At 33.5% G+C, this 21,809-nt stretch overlaps 1 protein-coding gene across 2 annotated transcripts in view; it reads right to left on the bottom strand.

Moving 5' to 3' along the window:
* Positions 1 to 314: 314 nt before the first annotated feature.
* LOC106638237 (circadian locomoter output cycles protein kaput) overlaps positions 315 to 21,809 on the bottom strand; it is a 31,178-nt gene continuing 9,683 nt past the window's right edge. For both annotated transcript variants that reach the window (XM_014351313.2, XM_014351312.2), the window contains 10 exons: positions 8,250 to 8,410; positions 7,980 to 8,167; positions 4,166 to 4,442; positions 3,280 to 3,537; positions 3,032 to 3,182; positions 2,821 to 2,917; positions 2,271 to 2,738; positions 1,920 to 2,169; positions 1,784 to 1,834; positions 315 to 1,710 (listed from right to left, as the gene is read on the bottom strand). In XM_014351313.2, the coding sequence (XP_014206799.2) occupies positions 1,694 to 1,710; positions 1,784 to 1,834; positions 1,920 to 2,169; positions 2,271 to 2,738; positions 2,821 to 2,917; positions 3,032 to 3,182; positions 3,280 to 3,537; positions 4,166 to 4,442; positions 7,980 to 8,167; positions 8,250 to 8,410 (1,918 nt within the window). In that variant the 3' untranslated portion in view covers positions 315 to 1,693. The remainder of the gene's footprint in view (positions 1,711 to 1,783; positions 1,835 to 1,919; positions 2,170 to 2,270; positions 2,739 to 2,820; positions 2,918 to 3,031; positions 3,183 to 3,279; positions 3,538 to 4,165; positions 4,443 to 7,979; positions 8,168 to 8,249; positions 8,411 to 21,809) is intronic.

Below are 21,809 nucleotides of genomic sequence, written 5' to 3' on the forward strand. Positions count from 1 at the left end.
ATAATAATGATAAAAGATGCATCTCCAATATTATTCATGAAACGCGTGTAAACAAACATTAATTAAAATGTATCAACACTAGTAAAAAAATTTTGTTTACAAAAAACTTTTTGAATATGTACATTTATAAAATGGATGCTTAAACCAAGTCACGAATAAAAATGTACAACTGCAAGAATTTTAAGAACTTATGTAAGAACCAACAAAAGAACTTGAAATTTTCATGTGCAGATTGGTATTTGAAGCATGCACAAAAACCTGTATAAATAACTTTATAAATGTTTACGTAAACTCTCCTCATGCTCATTATTTTTTGCTGAAAATAATATATATCTCGATATAATTTTAAAAAATCTACGATTCTGCTTATAATTCGATTAAAATTTGTTTAAATGTATTTGATAACAGTATTAAATTTCTTGGTATAGTTACTGAAATTACGATGAGCTAAAGAAATTGTAGTAAGATTCTATGTCGAAACGTCTGGATAAATAAAACGTAATCATTATTATTTTTATGAATGTTTTCGTGAAAAAAATGTAACGACGTTCATCTACTGTTAACATTCCTAAAAGAGGGACCACGAGAAATAATATAACTTTTGACTATCAATTTCTATATCTAAACTGAAAGAAAAATATCATGAAAAACACTCCACAAGCTTGAATAGAAAATGAGAATTACGTTTTTGACTCAGTCGCATGAATTTTTGTGTTTTCAAGTTACTGTTTATACGAATTTTTCATCAACTAGCTATTTTTTCATGATGAAATCAAAAATCATACCTCTGATGTTCCCTCTCTCCATTGATCTAAAACATGATTTTTTGATAATTTTCACGTTGCAGTCTTGTAAATGAGCCAATTAAAAATGGTACCAAATAAAGTAAATACATCATACAACCTTGATTATCTGTATCTTAGCATAAATATTTTGCACTCAGTGTTCCCAGAATTATGTACACAATTTAAAGTCGAACACCACTTGGTAAAATTCTTATAAACTACATGAACTATTTACAAACTTAAACATTAACCATACATGAACAAATAAATCAATGTAGGGCACGTTTTATCAACAACGAAAGCTGTTCAATCTTTTCAGCCGGCCTTAGCAAACAATAAATAGCAGTTACAGTTTTCTCTTCAATCGATTCTACTTATTTTCAACTACATTTTGCACTCGCCAAAGAAATGCCCTGCACTGCTATGGTCTAGTCAGTTGAAAATTCTTTTGTTCTACAAGTTTTTGTATTATAAAATTTTCGGTTATTTTAAATTTGTACAATAATATTCAAACGACTAGACACAACACCTTTATTTTGCGACATTGCCGAACTTCCATACCCTCTATCTTTCGTTAACTTATACAAGCATAAACTGCCTTGTAACGAGAAGAATATCATCTCTCACTAGGTAGAGTATGTTTAGTCACTTTTAAGATTGCTAATTGCATATGCTTGAAAAGACCTATCAAGTTGAGTCTAAATGTTAGATTCATTATTTAATTTAACCAGAAATGATATAAATAAAATTTATACTTTCTGCTACCCGCATATCTTATATAATCTCCTGTTCTATTAGCCAAATGGAGCAATTATTTTAATTACATTTTATCATTTGACGATTTCAACTTTAATTACTGTTTTATCGTAAAAGATTTAAACTTTTACAATATTTAACTGATAAATATTTTATTCTCCGGGAGTTCCTACAAAAATTATCTTCTATAATTTACAAATACGTCGAGTTAAGCATTAGAAAATATAAAATGATTCATTTACCATTATGATGAATCAATAGAGGAAGATTATTAAACAATTTATCAACTATTTCTAAAGTAAGAATATACAACGTTATTTTCAAAATTATTGGAAAAATACGTGAAATTTGTCACTTTTCATCACAGCAATGACTAACCTGAGTTACTACTATAACTAGAGTTTAGTAGTCGTTCATTTGTATCCATGCATTGATTTTCTGTTGATTCGGCGGTAACTTGATTTACATCTTGGATGTAAGTTGGATAATCTAATTCTCCAATGATACACTGATTAGAATCATCTATATTTATCGTTTTCAGATTTTCACGGAGATCTAGAATTTTTCTTTTCACTGGCATCGATGCCAAGTCTCTCGTATCATCATACAATCTTCTTAACTTTGACCGCTGCATAAAAGATTAACGTTAAATTTTTCAACTAGTTGCAAAAAATGTTTCTTCATCGAAATCGATCTGTCACAAAAATAGCTAGATTATTTTATACTAACTTGAAGTTTATCCGTGACCGTGATGTTGAATGATGACGAATCAGATGTTCCATCCGATTTATTAGAAAAGGGACTTATCGTTTCCTCAGATTCCGATACTCTCTTGTGAGTCAATTCCACCACTGACCTTTCATCTTCAGAAGTGCACTCGGACACCGACCCGTCAACTTTATTTTTTAGTACACTGTGATTCGTTTTTTTTCTTTTATACAGATGGAGCCCCGGGTCGTCTACGCCAATTTTTTGTGCTTGAAAATTAGCTGGAGGCATTGCTTTAGATATTGCGACAACTTTTTTATACTCCAGCTCAGGAGGTGGCTCGATTATTTCTAAAGCCTTTTTTGTTATCGTTTCTGGCGCCTGAATGCCACTAACCAAGTCTTGAATCGCTAATTCAAGTTCTTCAGGATCTTGCGTAGGTGATTCATATTCACTTATTTTCAAACTATCTGATGAATCTGATGAATCCTATTTCAGAAAAAAAAATCATCAATAAGTAAAGGAAATATTATTGGACCAAGATTTTTTATCAAGATGGTTATAAACTTACATTGTCGAATTTGTGTTTTAAAGATTTTGCATTTTGCTCGTATGTTCCGGAATATGCTTCCTTCATCTCATTCATAAGCCTTTCCCCTTCTTCTTTCCTTTAATTGATCATGTAACAATAAACCAAGTTTAATAATAATGCTCATGTAATTAACACAAAAAAAAAAAAGTTAAAACTATAATAAGTTGGCTGAATAAGAAAATGCACTTACGTTACTAAAGTGTTGACGCAAACAAACGACAAAAAATCTTGATCTTTTCTATTGAATTCTAAATAGCCATGCGTTCGAAGATAAATAATATCGTCGTTTTTTGTTCGCAGTCTGTAACACGTTTTTCCAAAGTACTTCAACATATTGTACACTGTGAAAAAAGAAATTTTTATCAGTTTATTGGTTTTTTTTATTTTTTTTTTTTTTTTATTACCACAGCTGTAAACGATAACTACTGAAAGACTTACTGCTTTTTAAAACCATCATAATCCATTGAAGATCGTCTTTGTGGATGTAATTAAAGGCGTTCAATCCGCTAACTTCTTCAGGAAGATAACCAGCTATCGTAGCTATCCTATAATCGCAAAAAATAATCTTGCCGTCAATCAAATGTCTCGTGACATATTCGTCCTTAGTAGAATCCAAAATTGCTATGTCTTCGATTTTTTTTCTGTTTAGTAAAGTTATAGTCCCAATGAAGACAACATCGTTATTTGATCTGTTTTCTGCACAAACAAGTAAACTAATTCAAATAAAAACCTCTTCACACTTGACGATATTTTATTTATACTAGTGAAATGCAGTGTTAATTATATGCTTAGAGAATATTAGTTTACTGGAAAAGAAATGAAAAATGGAGTAAGAACTGATAAGGGCAATATTCAACATTTGATATTTAATAAATATAAATACCGCATTTCAAATACGATTTTGTATTTACTCCAGTATTTAACTACACGTATTTACGAATGCCGTAATTAAACAAAATACCCGACCAATGAGTATTTAAAAATACAACAATCCATTAAGATATTTTAAAACTTATACATTTATAACTACTGTATCGTGTCATTATAACTATTGTACCTATTTAACATCTGGAGTTATAAATACACCTTTACTGTTACTCTTGGTGAATAATAAAGATTAATTTGTAAACAAAAATTGCAATACGGCAGTTGAATGCCATGTCTCTAGAGCAGCTTATTTAATAGTTGTAAGGGAATTTTGTTTGTTTTCAAGAGAAGGGTGGGGTGGAAGGATGGATATTGGATTCTATGCAAGAGAATCAGAGGATGAAGCTATGAGTCGGGCGGTCGAGAGGGTGAATTGAAAATGCGATGGGAGACGCACCCAGTTGCCAGTTATCACCCGAGTTCTTTTTCCTCTTTCTGCAAGTGTCGTTAAGTCGTATGATGCCGCTCATGGATACGAATTCGTAACGCGTGTCCTCCCTCCGTGAATTCGAGCGCGTGGCTATGCGAAAGTACATGGTTTGCTTGTCGTCGCAGCCAATGTCCTCGGTGATTGTCGGGAGGGATTTCGAATTTTTGGACGTCAGGAAATTCTGCACCTGCTGGCAATCGGCCGAGTACACGTACGTGTAGAACGGCTGCCCCTTCACTTCTTCCTGCAATTTCATACAATCTCTCGTTAGTAAAGCTGCTGCTCCTAAATTCATACAAACGCTGATCTGCTTTTCTCGTCGCGTCGCGGATCGAGAGACGTCAAGAAGAGGCCAGAAATATCTCGTACACCTATTTGGATAAAAAAACAAGAAAAGTAGTAGCTCGATGCCGCGCAGCAGGACCCCTTCCTTCTCAGCAACGAGATCTGATTGACAACGGCTTATTTTCCTCATACATTTATCGTATATGAACCTCCTTTATATAATACACACGGAATTTCAGAATGACACAACCACGTTAACATTATCCGTATTCATTTTCTTTATCTCGAAAATTTCTGTTCATTATTTAACAATTTTGTTTCGTTACGCCCGATTCTCAGAAGTGCGTGGCACATTATTCCACTTTCATGTGAAACGTCGCGCGTGTGTGGACGATATACACATATGCTTGCCAACATTGACACCCACCAACTGAATTTATTTTTCGTTTTGCCACTACATATATAGCCAGGAGCAAAGTATTTCGACCAAAATTTAACATTTCCTTACTTTCCGATGCGAGGGTGTAATTTAAATGGTAGAAGCTAATAGATCAAAAGTGTGTATGATATGACTGCGTATGTATGTATAAAATTGTTGTGTTCAATTTAGCGCTTACGTCAACTAACGTCGGAGTGGCCAAAAAGGACACCCAACCTTATTTCAGGTTCAATTTCAATTTCAGAGGGTGCATTTTTTGTTCTTTCTAACTGTATTTTTTTTTTTTTAATACTTTCTTGGGCTGGGGCGAGGGGGTCACAACTACTTTGAGTATACATATACATGTGCAGAAGAAGGTGACGAATCGATGTTAAATCAAAGAGAGGCAAATCGTTTCGAGTGTTATATTCGAAACCGGTAAAAGTTCAAGGCTGAAGATTGAAATAAATCATATCATAATGGACAAAAACATTAAAAACGCAGCTTTGCGCTTGAGCCGATACGATATTATACGATTGCATTGTTCTTTCATACGAATAATCGCGATACGAAGGCTAACTCGCGTTAGGAATTATCATGTTTCGCACGATCGGTTTCTCCTTACTTGGCTTGTTTTAAACAATAGAACTGTTATACGGGATCCAAGTTGTGTCCCCTTGTTTTCCAAATATCCGAGCTGTCATAATTTTTTTTCTTTTTTTCACGCAACAAAGAGCCCCGGATCGATTGGTGTGCTCGAAACCACGCGTCGTAGAAAAATTCAGCCCACGCGTGCACGCGCTCGAGAATCGGGGTAATACTGTTGCTTTGCAAAATAAAAACTGAACAAGTATTTGGCGCGTGCACGCGCGACCGAGAAAAGGGGTGGTTACAGCAGGACCCAGAAAGGTTGCCATGGGAGCAGTTGCTCCCGGGATCAGCGCTGTAGCTCTACATACATACGGCTTTTTCTACATTTGTTACTATTTTGGTAAATAGGCGGTATTTGCCTGGTACTTGATCGATAATGCGTACGACTGCGTACAAATACGCGATGTATGTTTATTATGTGCGTTGTTGCCTGCTGCCTTGTTATATATCACGTGAAACGCGCATTTCGATGTGAAACATCTTGCGTTATAACGCCCAAGTGTACATATTATATGCTGGCACGTGCAGTTCATTTTTTTAAACACTTGAGTCAGAGAGACGGATAACTCATGTCAGTGGTATCGACATTTAATTAAGTACATCTCTCTTTCGCCACTCGCAGTTTTTATCGTCGCTTAATTTCGATGCACCATCGACTCGACATAATTTTTTTCAAATACGCATGCAGGTTTTATATTTTTTGAACTGAACTCGATTATGAGCGGTGTATCGGTGATACCATTTTTAAATCACCATTGTACTGAAATTTATTGGTAAAATATTATTTTAAAAACTTGATAATACTTCCTGAAGCGTTTTTTTTTATTGAATCGTTTGATAAAAAGTCTTAGAACTTTATGATTATTTGACAAAAATTTTAACTGTAACTCAGACACTTGAACTAATGAAAAATCTATCGGAAACTAACAATAATTTCATTTTCTGAGTATATCAGCACTTGTTAATAACGCAAATTTTTATCCAGAGCTATTGAGTAAAAAATTTGTATAAGTAGCCTCGTAAAAATGCGTTTTGTCGTACGGGATTGATGTGCTTGAACAGCAGACGATGCTCTTTTTTTTACATGTATTTAGATCATACCGATTATATAGTCTGTCCCCGCTTTGATTTATATTTTTTGATAATTGTCGATACTTCGTAAGATTTGTTGCATTAGTTTTTCGTTATTGTGGTAATACGTTATTTGTATTATTTCTTAAAAATAAGTACAAAAAAATACAGGTTGATTTGAAGATGAAAAAATTACGTGATTAAAAATGTATAGAAAATTCATGCCCATTCTTGACAATCTAATTAATATGATACTGATAAATTTCACCTCATTAGTACTCAATTTGTAATAGGTACATGGCCTCTAAAAGTAAAACTTGGATGATCCATGTGTTGTAGTGTAAACTGACGATCTGAGCATCTGAGGTTTCTTAATTTCCGGATGTGGTGCACACACACACACACACACATGAACGCGCGATTTTTAATGCGGTGTGGCGTTTTCTACACATGGATGCGGAACAGGTGACAGGCAAATCAATTACTGCCACAAATCAGAGAGGAAGGGAACGTGTTGTCAACTTATTTTACGTTTTGGGCTTAATATAGCGGCTCTGTTTACACTCGATCAAATTGAGAGAATATAATATTAGTTGTGTTTATTTTAGATAGTTAGTCTGGACGGCAAAATTTGGTTTTAGTCAAAAATTTTAATCACAATTTTTACTTTATTTTTTTTTTTATTGTAGCGTTTTTATTTTAAAGTTTATCACAGAATGCCGATTTATTTCTGTAATAGAAAAAAAAAGGATTTTTGTTGTTTTGCACATATTCTGAATCATATTACATGTGTAATTACCCAACAGTAAAAAGTTCAAAATTAAAAACATTTTTTTTAGCTCTACAGGTTACGAATTAAAAATAATTTCTTTCGGTATTTTTAATCGTTTATTAATAGCGGATGTAATTATATTTGGCTTCCTAGAAAAAACTAAACTGTGTAAAAGTTGAAATTCAGAAAGATGTACAACTTTTACCTCAAACTCATTAGAGTAAAACGTTATTTGGCAAAATTGTAGAAAAGTTTAATAAACGTAAAAACATTATTTTCAGTAGCCAAAGTTTTGGCAATTTTTACCAACTCATGAATCACTTCTGACTGCAAACCATCACGTTTAAGAAGAACTGAGACAGAGTTATCTGCTTAATTTGAATCTGATTAGATAAACATTATTTGATTTAGCCTTACAACTTATCTACAGACCTCGTTGTTTCTACACCTAATGTAACGCGCTCATACCACATTTACATGTATTACGTTTTGAATTTGTTCCCTATATCAATAGTAAGACGATTTATTGGTGGTTACTCTATTATTTGCTCCAATGAAAATATAAAATGTTCTACAGTAATTACCTTATTGTAACCGAGATGCTGTTCAATGTGATCGCTGACCCACACGACGCTTCCAGCCGATGTGATGACAATGTGAAAACCATCATTTCCAACCGACGCGTGTAATATCAATTTTCGGATTTTTTGCTCTACCGGGTCAAAATTTTCCGCTCTCATCTCTTCGTTATTCCGACCTTTCCAATTAAAAACTGCAAAAAAAACAGTTCAATATTTATCACATACAAACATAACAGGTGAACCAATGATCAAAGATATAATAAGTGTACCAACCGTAACACATTCGCAAGAAAGCGGAAGTTGCTCGCAAAGTGTTGATTTTGTCGGACTTTTTGCCTTGATCGCCCATGTAATTCTGCAGCACCGTGATGTGCGCGTTGAGGTTGTCCCTCCGCTGCTTCTCGGCCAAGTTACGACTTTGCCTTGCACTTTGGCTGAAATCATAAAAATTTCATTTTACAACTTCAAATTCACATGTTATACATAAAAATGCTCAAATCACTTGCATTCGATCATACGAGAACTCCTATACAAAGCACCGAGTATTTATTTTACACTGAAATATTTACATTTCATCGCTTTCTTGAACGTTAATTATGATCTTTTGGAAAATTGTTGATCCGCACCCGCGGGGGAAGGGGAAACAATATATTTATAACAAACAAAAAATAAAAAAATACGCCTGATGACTCGAGCATCGACGAATTGCCAAATCGCGCGTGAGTCTGCGTTCGTGTGAAATTTTTTTTCGCGTCTGCGCGACCACGTACACATTCACGCGTACATCAAGCAGTTTACGATAATCTGTCCGAAAGCAGCTTTTTACGGCTGGCACTTTTTTGCCGGCTTCCAAGAGTAATATGCTTGTTTACACAAAATTCGGGGATCTCGACGTTCGAATATACTTGTTTGTCCAGTAATAATGATATTCCTCTTTTCCTTTTTTTTTTTTTATTTCATTTTTTTTAAGCGCAGAGTTAGTCTCGTATACACATTGTATTCGGTTTTATATGAAACCAAAAAACCAAATTGTGTACACAATATCCTCTTCTTAAAACTCTAATCGTTACAATAGTATTTTCCAAGTTCTGATGTAGTGTAAAATTAACAAAAATAATAATGCGATAGCTTTCAATATCAGGCAATGAGGTATTGAATATTTTCGCCACAGCAGTGGTCGAAACGAAATGATAAAATTTATTTTCAAATCTAAAAAAATTGACGCTTTATCAGTTCTTACGTGCAATTGCACCACCTGATAAGAAGATGCATGTAAACAATCATTTCTTTCACCAAGGCCGCAAGATTCGTACTTTGGGCGTGTGTGTGTGTGTGTGTATTCGTTGGCAACCGGAGCCGATTTTATTTGTTTTGTATTTGTTTTTTTTTTTTTTTTCTTCAATACGCGTCATTCGGGCAGCATATTATTGAATAAAATCACAAGAGTGCACGGATTTATTTAAAGTTTAAAATAATGCTGATGCTTATAAAAACGACCGGGTCCAGTTTTTTCCTCGTTCAATCGACGTGTATGCGTTTATCGGATGATGGAGTCACGGAAAGGTTACTCCCCATCAACGTTTCCATTCAATCGGGTGAAATACACCTGCATGATGATGTAGAATCGGAGGAAAAAAAAAGTCACGATAACGCGGAGACAATCTTTTATCAAGTATACGGAGGAAAAAAAAGCTGAGCGAGCAGGTCGATAAATGCTCTAAACTCTCAAGGATTCGAGGAGTTTTTTCGGCGCGAGTGTATGTACGTGTATGTGCGCCAACCCTCGTGTACAGCATTTACTCGGCCGTAATAACGGCGCGGCGCTCGGTGCGACGTCCTCTCCGGCGTCAAGGTCCCGGGGAGCCGTGTGGGTGGTGCTTTCGATCGTCTCTTCCAGCCCCACGGCAACAACGGGAGACACACGACGCGACGACGAGCTGCCAGTCGCAGGAATGTGTGGTATCCCAAATTTATTCGATCCGGACTTTTCGTAGGGGGGAGTGATTTTTACTATTTTTTTTTTTTTTGAACAAATAAAAGTTCTGAACCACAACGTTTGAAATAAATAAAAAAAAAAAAAAACAGTATCAACGATGCAATCGTAAATATACACTTGTCCTACCTCGGGGTGTTTTTCGTGACATTTGGACGCAAAGTAGCCCTAGCGAGGATGGCGCTCAAACGACTGTTACGTGTGTACAAAACTGGACTGCTCGTATGAAAGCCTCACGATTATGAAATTCATTATTTCAAGGGCTCGAAAGTAGGCCAAAAGTCCCCTCCTAATTAAGTAAACTGCAAGGGTACGCGGCCAGTTTTCAGCGTATACGCCAAGTAGGGTAGGGTGGGGCGGCCGTGGCACTCTAACTTAAATCAAATGTAGAAGTAACATTAAAGATGAATTCAATATTAAGAAACAAAAAGAAAAATTGAAGTAGAATATTGTAATCCACAGTCAAAAAATTTTATTTTTTACATTATTGTCAATAAATGAACTAAAAATAGTATACCACCTGCCCTACCGTCGGGAGTGGCACCCCGTGGGGCAGGTGTAGCACGGTCACAATATCTCATTTTTATATTGAAATTTTTATGGCATTTTTCTTTCTGTTTTGATTAAGTAAACATCGAAGGGTTGTAATAAATTTGTTAGTTGTTGTATATTACTATTTATTTTTATTACATAAAATCTTTAACAAAACTTAAAGTATTACTGAAGCATACCGACTTATGTTTAATTAATTGCTAAATCACAATATAATACTTCTTGTTGCCTTATTTAAAATTATTGCACTCAAGAATTCTTGATTAAAAGATCTCTTAGATAAATCTCATCTGTCAATAATTTACCTACAACTACTGAAGTATTGCACTTCTATTTTGTGGACTGTTTACTTCAGGTTTATAGGTAGATAGGTAGGTGGGTATACCTATACGTAATAGAATAGGTTAGGCGCAGTCAGCTGATAAAAAGTGCAGTAAATAGAATACATACCGCAGCTGCTGACCGTGCTCCGCCTGCCCTACCCTCGGTGCTACGCCTGCCCCATTTTAATGAGGTTTTATATTGTTTATAACATTGTTCAGATAAATTAAAAAAAAAAAAAAAAAATAGTGTTTTGAAGCTGAAGACTTAAGCTATCAAATGCATCCATTTTCGTTAAAAAAATCTAATATTTTCGAGTTGTTTCAAGCCAATGAAAAATGAATCCAACTTTTTCTCAGCAGTGAAATTTTTAAAATTACATAATAAATCGGAAACGTAATTTTTCGACATAGAAAACATAGAGGATAATAGGATAAGCATTTCTTATTACATTTATGGCAAAATTCCATTTTTCAAGTCTATGATTATTGATATTATGAGGGTGCCATGCTGAGCCGCCGTGCTCTGCCTGCCCCACCCCTCCCCTATATAGGATTCGGCATTTAACGGTATAGCCGTTGGAAATCACGTTGTTCCCATTGTAAATGTGCGAAGGGGCGTCGTTTGGTTTATTTATAGCGGCCTTTGTGCCAAACGCGCAAAGTCGTTGGGTTTTGACACTCGGCGAGTTTGTTTACTCAAATAGACCGAGTTCGATAACCCGCGGCCAGACAGGTAACTCTGGGAAATCAATTTCACTGTACGTGCTCACTTAAATCGTGTGGCCCGATGCTTATTCGGAAGCCATCGGTCCCCGTACTCGTGAAAAATGAAAGGCCATTTTTTAAGCAACGAAAATTAATTAATTTAGATCAACACGGAAAATTCTTAGCCACACAGGGTTTTAATTTTAACACCAACTGAAGTAAACATTATGCTTTTGAATTATTTTCAAACTGAGTTTGCTGTACAAGATTTTATGTTTTTTTTCTTTTTTTTTTAAGAAGAGTGTACGTATACAATGTGGTGTTGACAAACATAGGTCCCGCCCATGGAAAATCAAATACATATAATCTACATGTGCAGTCATGAGTACGACGCTTCGTCAAATATACGCAAATGCAGATAACGAGAGCTGACAGGAGATGGGAATAATCTGGGATATGCACTGAAAAAAAATGAAAAACAAACTTTATCTTTCTAGAACTATAAACTGTTTATACTTCATCACAAGCATAGTCTTTTTACTGTTGTCACGATCATTTTTACTGTTGTGATTTAACGACGACAGTTACTGATAGAAGTGAAAATTATAATGAAAACAGTAAGTATATTTTCTAGGTAAAAAAAAAACCATCCATATTATTTTTCCACATCAACAATTGTAATTTTTAATGCAATGATTAGATTTAATTTTACTTTTTAGAACAACAAAAGTTTTTTACGTAAAAATATAACTATTTATACGTGACAGTAAATTTTTATTGCTGGCATCTAAAAAAATTAGTAGTTACAACCAGTATAACGCAAAGTTGTATTAAACTTTCAATAAAGTAGTAACACGACCAGTCAATAATACATTGTGTAATTTCTGGGTAAAATTTATTACATATTTATATTTATCTGTACATGCGAGCTGCTATACACACACCTGACGTTTGCTAGATAGAAGCGTGCATGTTTTGCTCACGTGTCATTTCTTTGTACAATAATGCATTTACGTATATGTATATGAGCATCGTACGTTCAAAAATAATATTCGTACATTTTTTTTTTTTTTTTTTTTTTTTTTATTCACACATTAATACACACAACTTTTTTTTAGCAAAACAAACTGGGTCAACTTCAAATCCACCGCTCGATTGTGAATCACATAAGAGCCGGGACTTTCAACGCGATGTTTACGTTCCGTGTTCTTATTTTCAAAAATCAACCTACAACACCGTCCTTCGGCGCGAGACTTTACCGGAGAACTATAAAAAATTGAAGAGCCAAACTTTCCTCGATGGGCGCGTAGTGATAAAAATACAGTTGGACGAAAAGGGTCGGGGTTGAGAATATTTCGCACAGAAAACCACGCCCAAATATTGAACCCAGTCGCACGTGTAACGTGTGTGCGTACGTATACATACATAATATGCAGAAACGTACACGACGGGATCTCTCGGCGGAACAACGCGTGTTTACCGATTCCATCGATTTATTTGTCGCCGCCAATAATTTCGAAGTCCCCTTTTCATCTCCCTATCTCACTCTCCTCTTTATCCGAAAGAAGCGTATCGTGACGAATATTTTGCCTCATTTGCAAGTGGCACTTGTTCAATGGAATCAAACTGCGGGAGAGAAACAATATTTGTACTTTTTTTTTTTTTTCTCTTTCCTTGACGCAATTTCAACGGGTTATTTTTTTTTCAACTGCAACTAAGTACTTACGGAAAAGGAATGTTTAGTTGAAGTCGGGAGAGGAGCACCATCAGGAGGCTGTATGTAGATGTAACGAGCGAGGGTGAAAAAAAAGGGGGTGAAGAGGGCACCAAAAAAGTTGGCGGGCGTCGGAATAGGTGCCTGTGGAAGAGGAAAGAAAAGTCAGACGGCGTCTGACGGTGCCGACAGTGCGGACTCGTTTGATGGCTACGCAAACTTTTGCACGTAACCACGCACGCACGCGCACACGCACACACACGAAAATGTTCGATAAAAAGCTGAATGGACGAAATCGCGAGCGAAAGCGAGCATCGGTGTGTACAGAAGGAAAAAAGTGTTGGGAAAGAAGGAGATTTAGGGGTATAGCGGAAGGTGACCTTGATATGCACATCACCGTCTTTCTTTTCTCTCGCTATCCCATTTTCTCTTTCAAATCGTTTTTTTTTTTTTTTTTTTTTTTTCCTCATATTCGCGCGTAAGTGAACGCGTACACGCACACGCGCGATTTGATATACTTACAATCAACAAGCTTTTGTTCGAGATCTAATTCTTGATTATATTTGTCTCAGAAAAATTATACTTGATTTCTCAAGCATTGCTTTTTTTGTTTCATTCGCAAACATTTGCAATTATTTAATTATTTATCGCACAGTTGAACACCCAAGATTTATCGTGAATGAATATGGTAAACAATACATATTATTTATAGAATCACTAGATTGCCGAATAAATAAGTGTATATGTACATAATTGCGTGCAATCAAAGTGGTTTGATTAACATTTGCTTATGAGGTGACATTTTTTTTTTTTTTTTTTTTTTTTTTTTTTCATTTCAAGTTTCATGCCAACCTCAATGTTTCAAGAACCAAAAACTAAAGATAACCAACTTTAAGGAAAATTATCAATGTAGATGGGATTAGCGAAAGATAAATAAACTTGTGTAAATAAGTGTACGAAAAAAAAGAAAAAAAATCCAAATCCACAGCATAATTGCAAAGACCTCAAGCAATAACAATCGAACAAAGATGTAGAAAAGGCTTGGTGTGTACGAAAAGCGCGCGCGCGCGTGTGTGTTAGTGTACCGTAAGTAAAGAGAGCAAAATTTGGCGAAGGCCACAAGTGCACTGAAATAAAGATAACTGCTTTACGTATACGTATAAAAAATTAACAGGCTATCGTCTGAATCCGACTTTATTTAGGACATGGGTCTTGTGATGTAATCATTTAATTGGGAACCATGTCACGTGGTTACGTCTCTAAAGTCACAGTATAAGTATTTTTACTCTATAAAACATATAAGCATATACATAAGAACTTAAAAAAAAAAAAAAAAAAAAGACAAAGAAGACGATATTACCGGAAAATAAAAACAGTATTTAATCAGTTGTAAGACGTAAGCAAAGTTGAAGCACGTTTGACGTAAACACAGCGTTCTTTGTCACTTTGAAACCAGCTCATAAGACTGTTGCTGTAATTATAAATTTTAAAATATTCTGTTCACCGTATAAAATATTGTAGAAATTAATAACATTTTAATTATTTGTGAGGGTCGTTCAATACTTGAGGTACTCTATGCAATTAAAGTGCTTGATTCATTTTGTTTTTATGTTTTTTTTTCTTTTTAATAATTATAAGATAGATAACATGTAACAATACAACGATTACAAGTGAAACGAATTGAGGTTAAAAAATGTGCAGTATTTGGGAGCTATGCTGAATAAAAAGTGATGATAAATAAGTACACAATTCTGAGGAACGCGTATGACAATGGTCAATTGACCTCGAGATTTTTTCTGATATCTTATGTTAAAAATCTCAATTTCAGCATAAATTTGTTTCGATATCGCGATCGAGTTCGAGTTTAGACTGCCACTTTACTTGCGGAAGGGGTGGCATGTAACATTTTCGTCACGTTTTCGTAACATCTAATGAAATGTGACAGTCAAAACATGAACTCGATCGCGATATCGAAGTGCTCGATCGAACCCCAGTAATGGAGACTCATATTATTTTTGTCACTGTCACAATGAGTAGCACATGTCTGAAAAACTGTAAAAAAACTACTCCTCGTATTAAAGACTCTTATTTTATTTTTGATTTTTTTAAAATAATTTTAGCCTCATAATTATTGAGTAATGCTTATGGTTAAAATGGCTGAGCGAACTATGTTAAGTACCTTTATGAGAAGATCAATTCGTATAAAACTAATTTTACAGTATACAACGTTATTGTATGCTTGATTATAGGAAATCACCTTTCTGAGTCCAATGGATTCGAAAATAGCAAAATATTAAGTATATTACTTTTTACAGTTTTTATATTGAGCACTCATTTGGCTAGTATAGTTGGTATATGTAATCAACACGTACGTTTTTTTCTTAAAATAATTTGACGAGAAGTTGAATAGCTATAAATTGCTTAATCGTAATCAAAAAATACAAATCATGTCAATGGTATCTTCAACTTTCAAAGTTACTTGAAAAAAAAAACTATCTATTACATTTTTAGTTGTAATATCGAGTTAATATTTTTCGAGTATTTTTTAATTTGAGATCTAAATATTTACATTATAAATTATTCAATAGTCTTGAAAATAGGTAAAAGTGAAAACTAATTTATTAATGATGCCAGTATTCTAATACATCGATAATACCTGTGAGGATTGCTTATCTAAATGTTAAAGTAAAATTATGATAAAATAAGTAATCGATAATACTTCTTGACTAATTATTTGTTTATTTACCTAAATTTTATAATGTAATTATTTTTAATAAAAGCTGGAGGAACTCTGCTTGTCCTACATATCAGCAATGTATCTCTCTGTAGTATCTTATATTTATATAATTATTTACAAACACAGTTTGAGTCATTCTTACTTTATATCAAGTTAAAACACTGTCAAGGTCATCGCAGAAAAATAGATAAAATAAGTTGTATTGACGTTACGTGTATACAGTAGTGATGGTTTAAATAATATTCGATCGTGTATTTCATAAACACTATCCATAGAGACTAACCTTATACCTTAACTCATGTCTCTATGAAAAAAAATCCATTTTGAAAGCCATTGTGTTATTCATTGTAAAAATAGTCAATTTACATCAAATATAAATTTCTTGCTTTTGTATTTTAATACGTTTATTTATCAATTCTAATCTATCTTCAGGTCACTACTGCACAGTAAAGGTACAATCAAGTACAATCAACAAAATTTAAAATTTTTCTTCAAATTTTCACTCAAATAATCCAAACCAATTATTATTATTTTGTTTTTTTTTTAGAAAGGGACTGTCATTGTACACATCCAAAGTTATGCTAACTGAAAAACGAGCATTCTGATGAATGAAATAAAAAAAAATAACCAAAATAACGTAGTAGAGCTGTAAATGTATAAGTGACAAGACTAATCGATGTATAAACGCCCAAGGACGTTCAACAGACTATGTTAATAGAACTGCTAAAATATTCAGCATTTAAAAAAAATTACTAATGTAAAGTTATTGTATTGGTTTTTTCCTTTTTCCATCTAAATACGCATTCTGCGATTCAACTTTACATTAACCACTACGTGAGAATGTAAGACAAGATAATTATAAGCATGTTATAATAAAAAATTAAGTAGCAAGTGTACGTGCAACAGAAACATCAAAATCAATTTTATACGGTATTTCTTGCCCATCCCCAATTATTGTCACCACAATATATCTCTGCTGCATTAGGTGTGAAAATACGCGTAACTCAAAAATTTTTAAAAACAGGCATTTAAAAATATGCATACCCATGTTATGAGAGAAGAGCTGTAAATTGGTATGTCTTCTCCATAAATATTCGTTGTTGTAAGAGTGTGCGGTCGTACAAGGCTAAAACGTTAAAAAAAAAAATTTTAAAAAAACGCAGCCGAATGGACCGAGGAAAAAAGTGTCCAAGTATACAAAAGTACGTGTGAGTCTTCTGCTGAGTGAATGCATGATTGAGGAGCCGATTGCCAAGATGAGGAAAGGTGTTTTTTCGTGCTATATAATTATATTGCAATGTATAGGTGCTGTATACATTGGTGATTCTATAAAAATTTCATTTAGAAGGTCTACTGTAATCGGAAAAAATTAAGGAACACCTTTGACTGAAAAATTTGCACTTCACAAATTTTATTGAACTTCTAGAGATGTATCAAAAATTTGTAAAGAAATATCTTTGTTCTACAACTGGACCATAACAAAAAATTTCCGAGTACAAGAGACTCTTAACTGGAGTTGTTTCTGGAATTTCTCATACATATACAAAAAAAGCGAGGTGACAGGTATTAATGTTATTTATATAGCGGTGTGAGAGAAAAAACAAGCAAAAAAACTGTTTCGATATCATGGTTTTTACTTCAACAAGTAGAAACGTAAAAAAGCATCCGAGCGCAAAAAAAGTCTGAATATATTACCAAAAATAGAGAATGATGACGAGCCGACAAGTATTTACGTGCATCCTGAATGAATCGCTGCCAAGGTTACTTATTTAATTTTGTAGAAAAAACTCGCTATCTAAAAATTATTTCACAATAAATAAGACATTGAAACAATTGAGATTAAAACTTTATTTTGTTCATCCTAATTTAGTAATTCAATTGTTAGTAAGATAAATCTAAGAACTATAATGACGTAAGAGTATGCATTTGGATTGAAAAGTGGACGGAAAAGGTTTGGAGAAAGCGAGGAAGATTAGGGAAACGTGATAACAAGTTTGGAGTTGCTTTGACCTTACAATAAAATAATATACGTGAAGAGAGGAGTTATTACCAATTAATATTAGTAATCAGCGTGTTGGCTTTGTACATAAGGCTTTGACGGCTCGACACACGTTTACTACGAAATATCCTACATTTACACATCAACGTAATGTAACTTGGTAATAAGCTCCCAGTCATAATTGTGTGTTTAGTAAACTAAGTGAAAGAAAACAAAACAATTAAGACTGAACGATGTATCTGTTAAAAGTCTACGGCTAATGTAAAATTACTTAACCTTCTTATTTAAAAAAAAAGCAATATAAATACCTTAATAAATTACTAATAGAATACTGATAAAAGGAAAAGGAAAAATTATGCTCAAGGCTACTTAGTCATTAACTACATGTTAAAAATAAAATACAGCTTTATTGACAATTAACTACTCGATGACGATATAGTGAAAGCTTTCTGAAGCATAACTTTTCATAGAATACACCAAGAAATTCTTTGAATTTAAGGTCTATTTTTAAAGAAAAAGGGAATGTTATCTTTATAAAAATATAACGAGTGGCAAAATTTAAACGAAAACAAAAAACAATTTCTTGGAAGAAAAAATAACATACACGTGGTGCAAATTACTTGCAATTTTGTTGTGAACTTTTCTTATTGACACAATTTGTGAAATAACTCATAAAATAGTAAAAAGTGCTTTATTTAAGTACAAACAATGTTATAAATGTCATATGGTTTATTTCTTTGGCCTTGTTGAATAAGCAATGTATCGTGCATTACAGCGTTTTTCTGCATAAGTTCTTTGCACATGGTAAAAGTGTTTTTGTACGTTATGTACACTTTTGTTTCGATTAATTTATTCCGTTTTACAAATTGCACTTCAAAATTGTAAATCTCTGAATACGTATGATTCGAATAACACACGTGTCAACTCCGTAAAATTTAACGTATGATGAAAATTCATACAAATTTAAAAACGTATCTTAGCAATTTGAATAAAAATTTAATAAATTATATCTTTTTTAGTCAATTATTGTACCAGATTTTTAAAACATAATGGAATTTACAAAATTCATGCTAAAAGGTTGATGTAGATTCAAGAGTGCAAATGTGTAATATTTGTGACAAATTGCTTAGCACTTTACCAACATTGAAGTTTTGTTTAAAATTATTCAATTTTGTTGAGCTATTAAAGTTAATTATTTTTAAAACGCTTATTATTAACACAAGTGATGTGCGTGTTCTGAAAAACAGCGATTTTGATGACGCGCTTAAAGCGTGTTATTTAAATTTTCTTAGAACAGTATTAGTATGTTTTTCACATTTGAAAATTTATAAGCAGCTATTCTCAAGGTAGAAAATCACTGCGCGCCTAAAAGTGTAGATACAAGAACATACTTTAAGTGTGGGTAGGGAACGTGGGGCGGAGGTGGGCATAGCCGATAAAATGGGCATGCAAATATTTAAAAATAAAAACATATTTTTAGCTGAATGCTCTGTAATATACATATACAACATCAATAGTTTCTCTATCCAAACAAATTTACCGGACTAAAAGCTTTTTTTTTTTACTACGAGCTGATTCAATTCTTAGTCGAAGATAACCTACAAAAAAAAAATTTTTAATCACTTGGCAAATTTATTATATATGACCTACATAATTATCCATGATATTATTCGAAAGCTTAGATCTTTAACTTTGACAGGCTATTTTTTTAATTTTTTTTTTACTTGTAATAAAAGAGTTATTAATAAATAAAAAATATGTGTTGCGAGGGTGGGAATGGGCACCAAGGTGGGGCGCAAATGGGCCCGAGCAAGAAAGCAGTTCCGCATCGAGCGTCTGCTATTTGTAGGTATAGGTATACCAGTTGTATGTGGATAGCTGTCAGCTGTCATACTTTATAGGTTAGGCTATTTATTTTTATTTTTGTTGATTTTTTATGTAGTTTTTCAAATAGTTTATAAAAGTATCGAAGCCAAAAGTGATATCGAAAATAAAGGTGACGAAGCCTTTAAAAATTAATAAAAAAAAGTTAAAATTACAATCCAACCAAGTCGATATACCTACAACACATGATACGATTGAAACGACAATTGATAGTGTACTTAACTCAAATATTCGCATCGAGGAAGATTGCATCTCGATTGAAAATATACCAATTATTTTTCAAAACGATATCTAATTCTTTATTTTAATTATTTTTCAAAATATATTACTTTTGAGTGTTGTATTAGCATGAATCAATCCAAAGAAATGCGATAATATTGTGATTAAAATGTGATTTAAAATTACAAGAGATTAATACTTAAAAATTATGTATATTATATTATTTGTTACAATATTTTTAATACGAATACTGTAAGTACTGCAAAACAAACTTAGATTTAAGATCAGTTTCAAAACCTACACACTTTCATACTGGGTTCATTATTTATCCGTGCCCATCCGCGCCCCACCCCCTGCTCACCCGTACCCTATGGTGAGGCACGAGTGAGCAGTTTTGGATGTTCTCGTTCTTCAGCATAAAAAAAGTATATATACATAGATTAAAGTTTAGCAAAGTATGGCACGGTAAAGTTAAGGTTCTTACCGTGTCAATAACGCTTGGACAATAATAAAATACTCAAAATTGTTGTCACAGTGAAATAATGAAAAAAAGGTGCCTACCTCCGCCCCACGTTATATTTATATTATTTCTCGTTCATGCAGTAGCTCTGCCTGATTTTTATTGTCGCGATTTTGTCAGTCACTTCAGACTTCTTTCAGTGTTATAAATCCTAAAAATCTATTTAGTAGACAATTTAATTACCAAAAAAAAAATATTGTTTGATTCATAAAATGAATTGTTATGAGGATTTTACTGCTTGCAGATTGACGCTCCACTGCTTAAGGGTAATAGTAAAGCTGATTAAGTAGCCTTCATAAACTTAAGTAGATAATAGCTAAAGTTGAATTATAAAGAATTTACTTTACGGGAGATTAAAGGCTTATCATATTAGCATACATATAATATATTATACACTTAGTTATTTACTTGAAAGTGAAATTTCTTGGATTTGCGAGATTACGAAATCGGTGTTCGAAGGTTTTGTTGCTGAGTCACTTACATCCAACGGTATTAAGATAAGTATTTATATTAAAACTTTAGAAATAGTTTTAGAAATGTCCACAAGTTAAGATATTCACGTGTACTGTAATATCAGAAATTTGCAATGAAATATACTTGCGACACATTTTTCCTGAATTTCGTTTTTGCGTATTCGTTTTTACCCAACTGCTTTACAAGACGGGCTATATGTTTTGGACGTAACCGTTTGTCTGGCACAGCCTATAATCTAAACGGCTTAACGTACTTTTATACACCAAGTATTGTTGTATTCATCTTGATCGCGAGAGTTACGTAGACGGGATGATTTTCAAAAAACTTTAACGTTTGTGGTGATTACTTGAACAAACTTTTCAAAGATTTTTCAAATATCGTGGAAAAAAAAAATACTTTCCAAGAATCCCAAATTTTGTAATACGCGAGCAAAAATCAGATGATAAGCGAGAAGGAAACAATTAAAAAGCTGGAAACAAAAATAATCTATAGTTTTCAGCATCGAGCATGGAATAAAGATAACCATAGCAATCGTTGGAGCTTCTACTACTACCACTGTGCAGCCATAAGCAGAACTTGGATGGAAATGTTTCATCAAATTGATTACCCCTACATGTATGTTGTACCGTAAAAAAAACAATATAATATCAAAGTTTCTGGAATCTTTTATCACCCCGCTGTCAATGCTCGTATATTCGTGGTCCCCCCACCCC

The sequence above is a fragment of the Copidosoma floridanum genome, unplaced genomic scaffold (assembly GCF_036245765.1).
Source record: "Copidosoma floridanum isolate Cflo_tuat_1 unplaced genomic scaffold, Cflo_Japanese_pri ptg000014l, whole genome shotgun sequence".
Taxonomy (NCBI): domain Eukaryota; kingdom Metazoa; phylum Arthropoda; class Insecta; order Hymenoptera; family Encyrtidae; genus Copidosoma; species Copidosoma floridanum.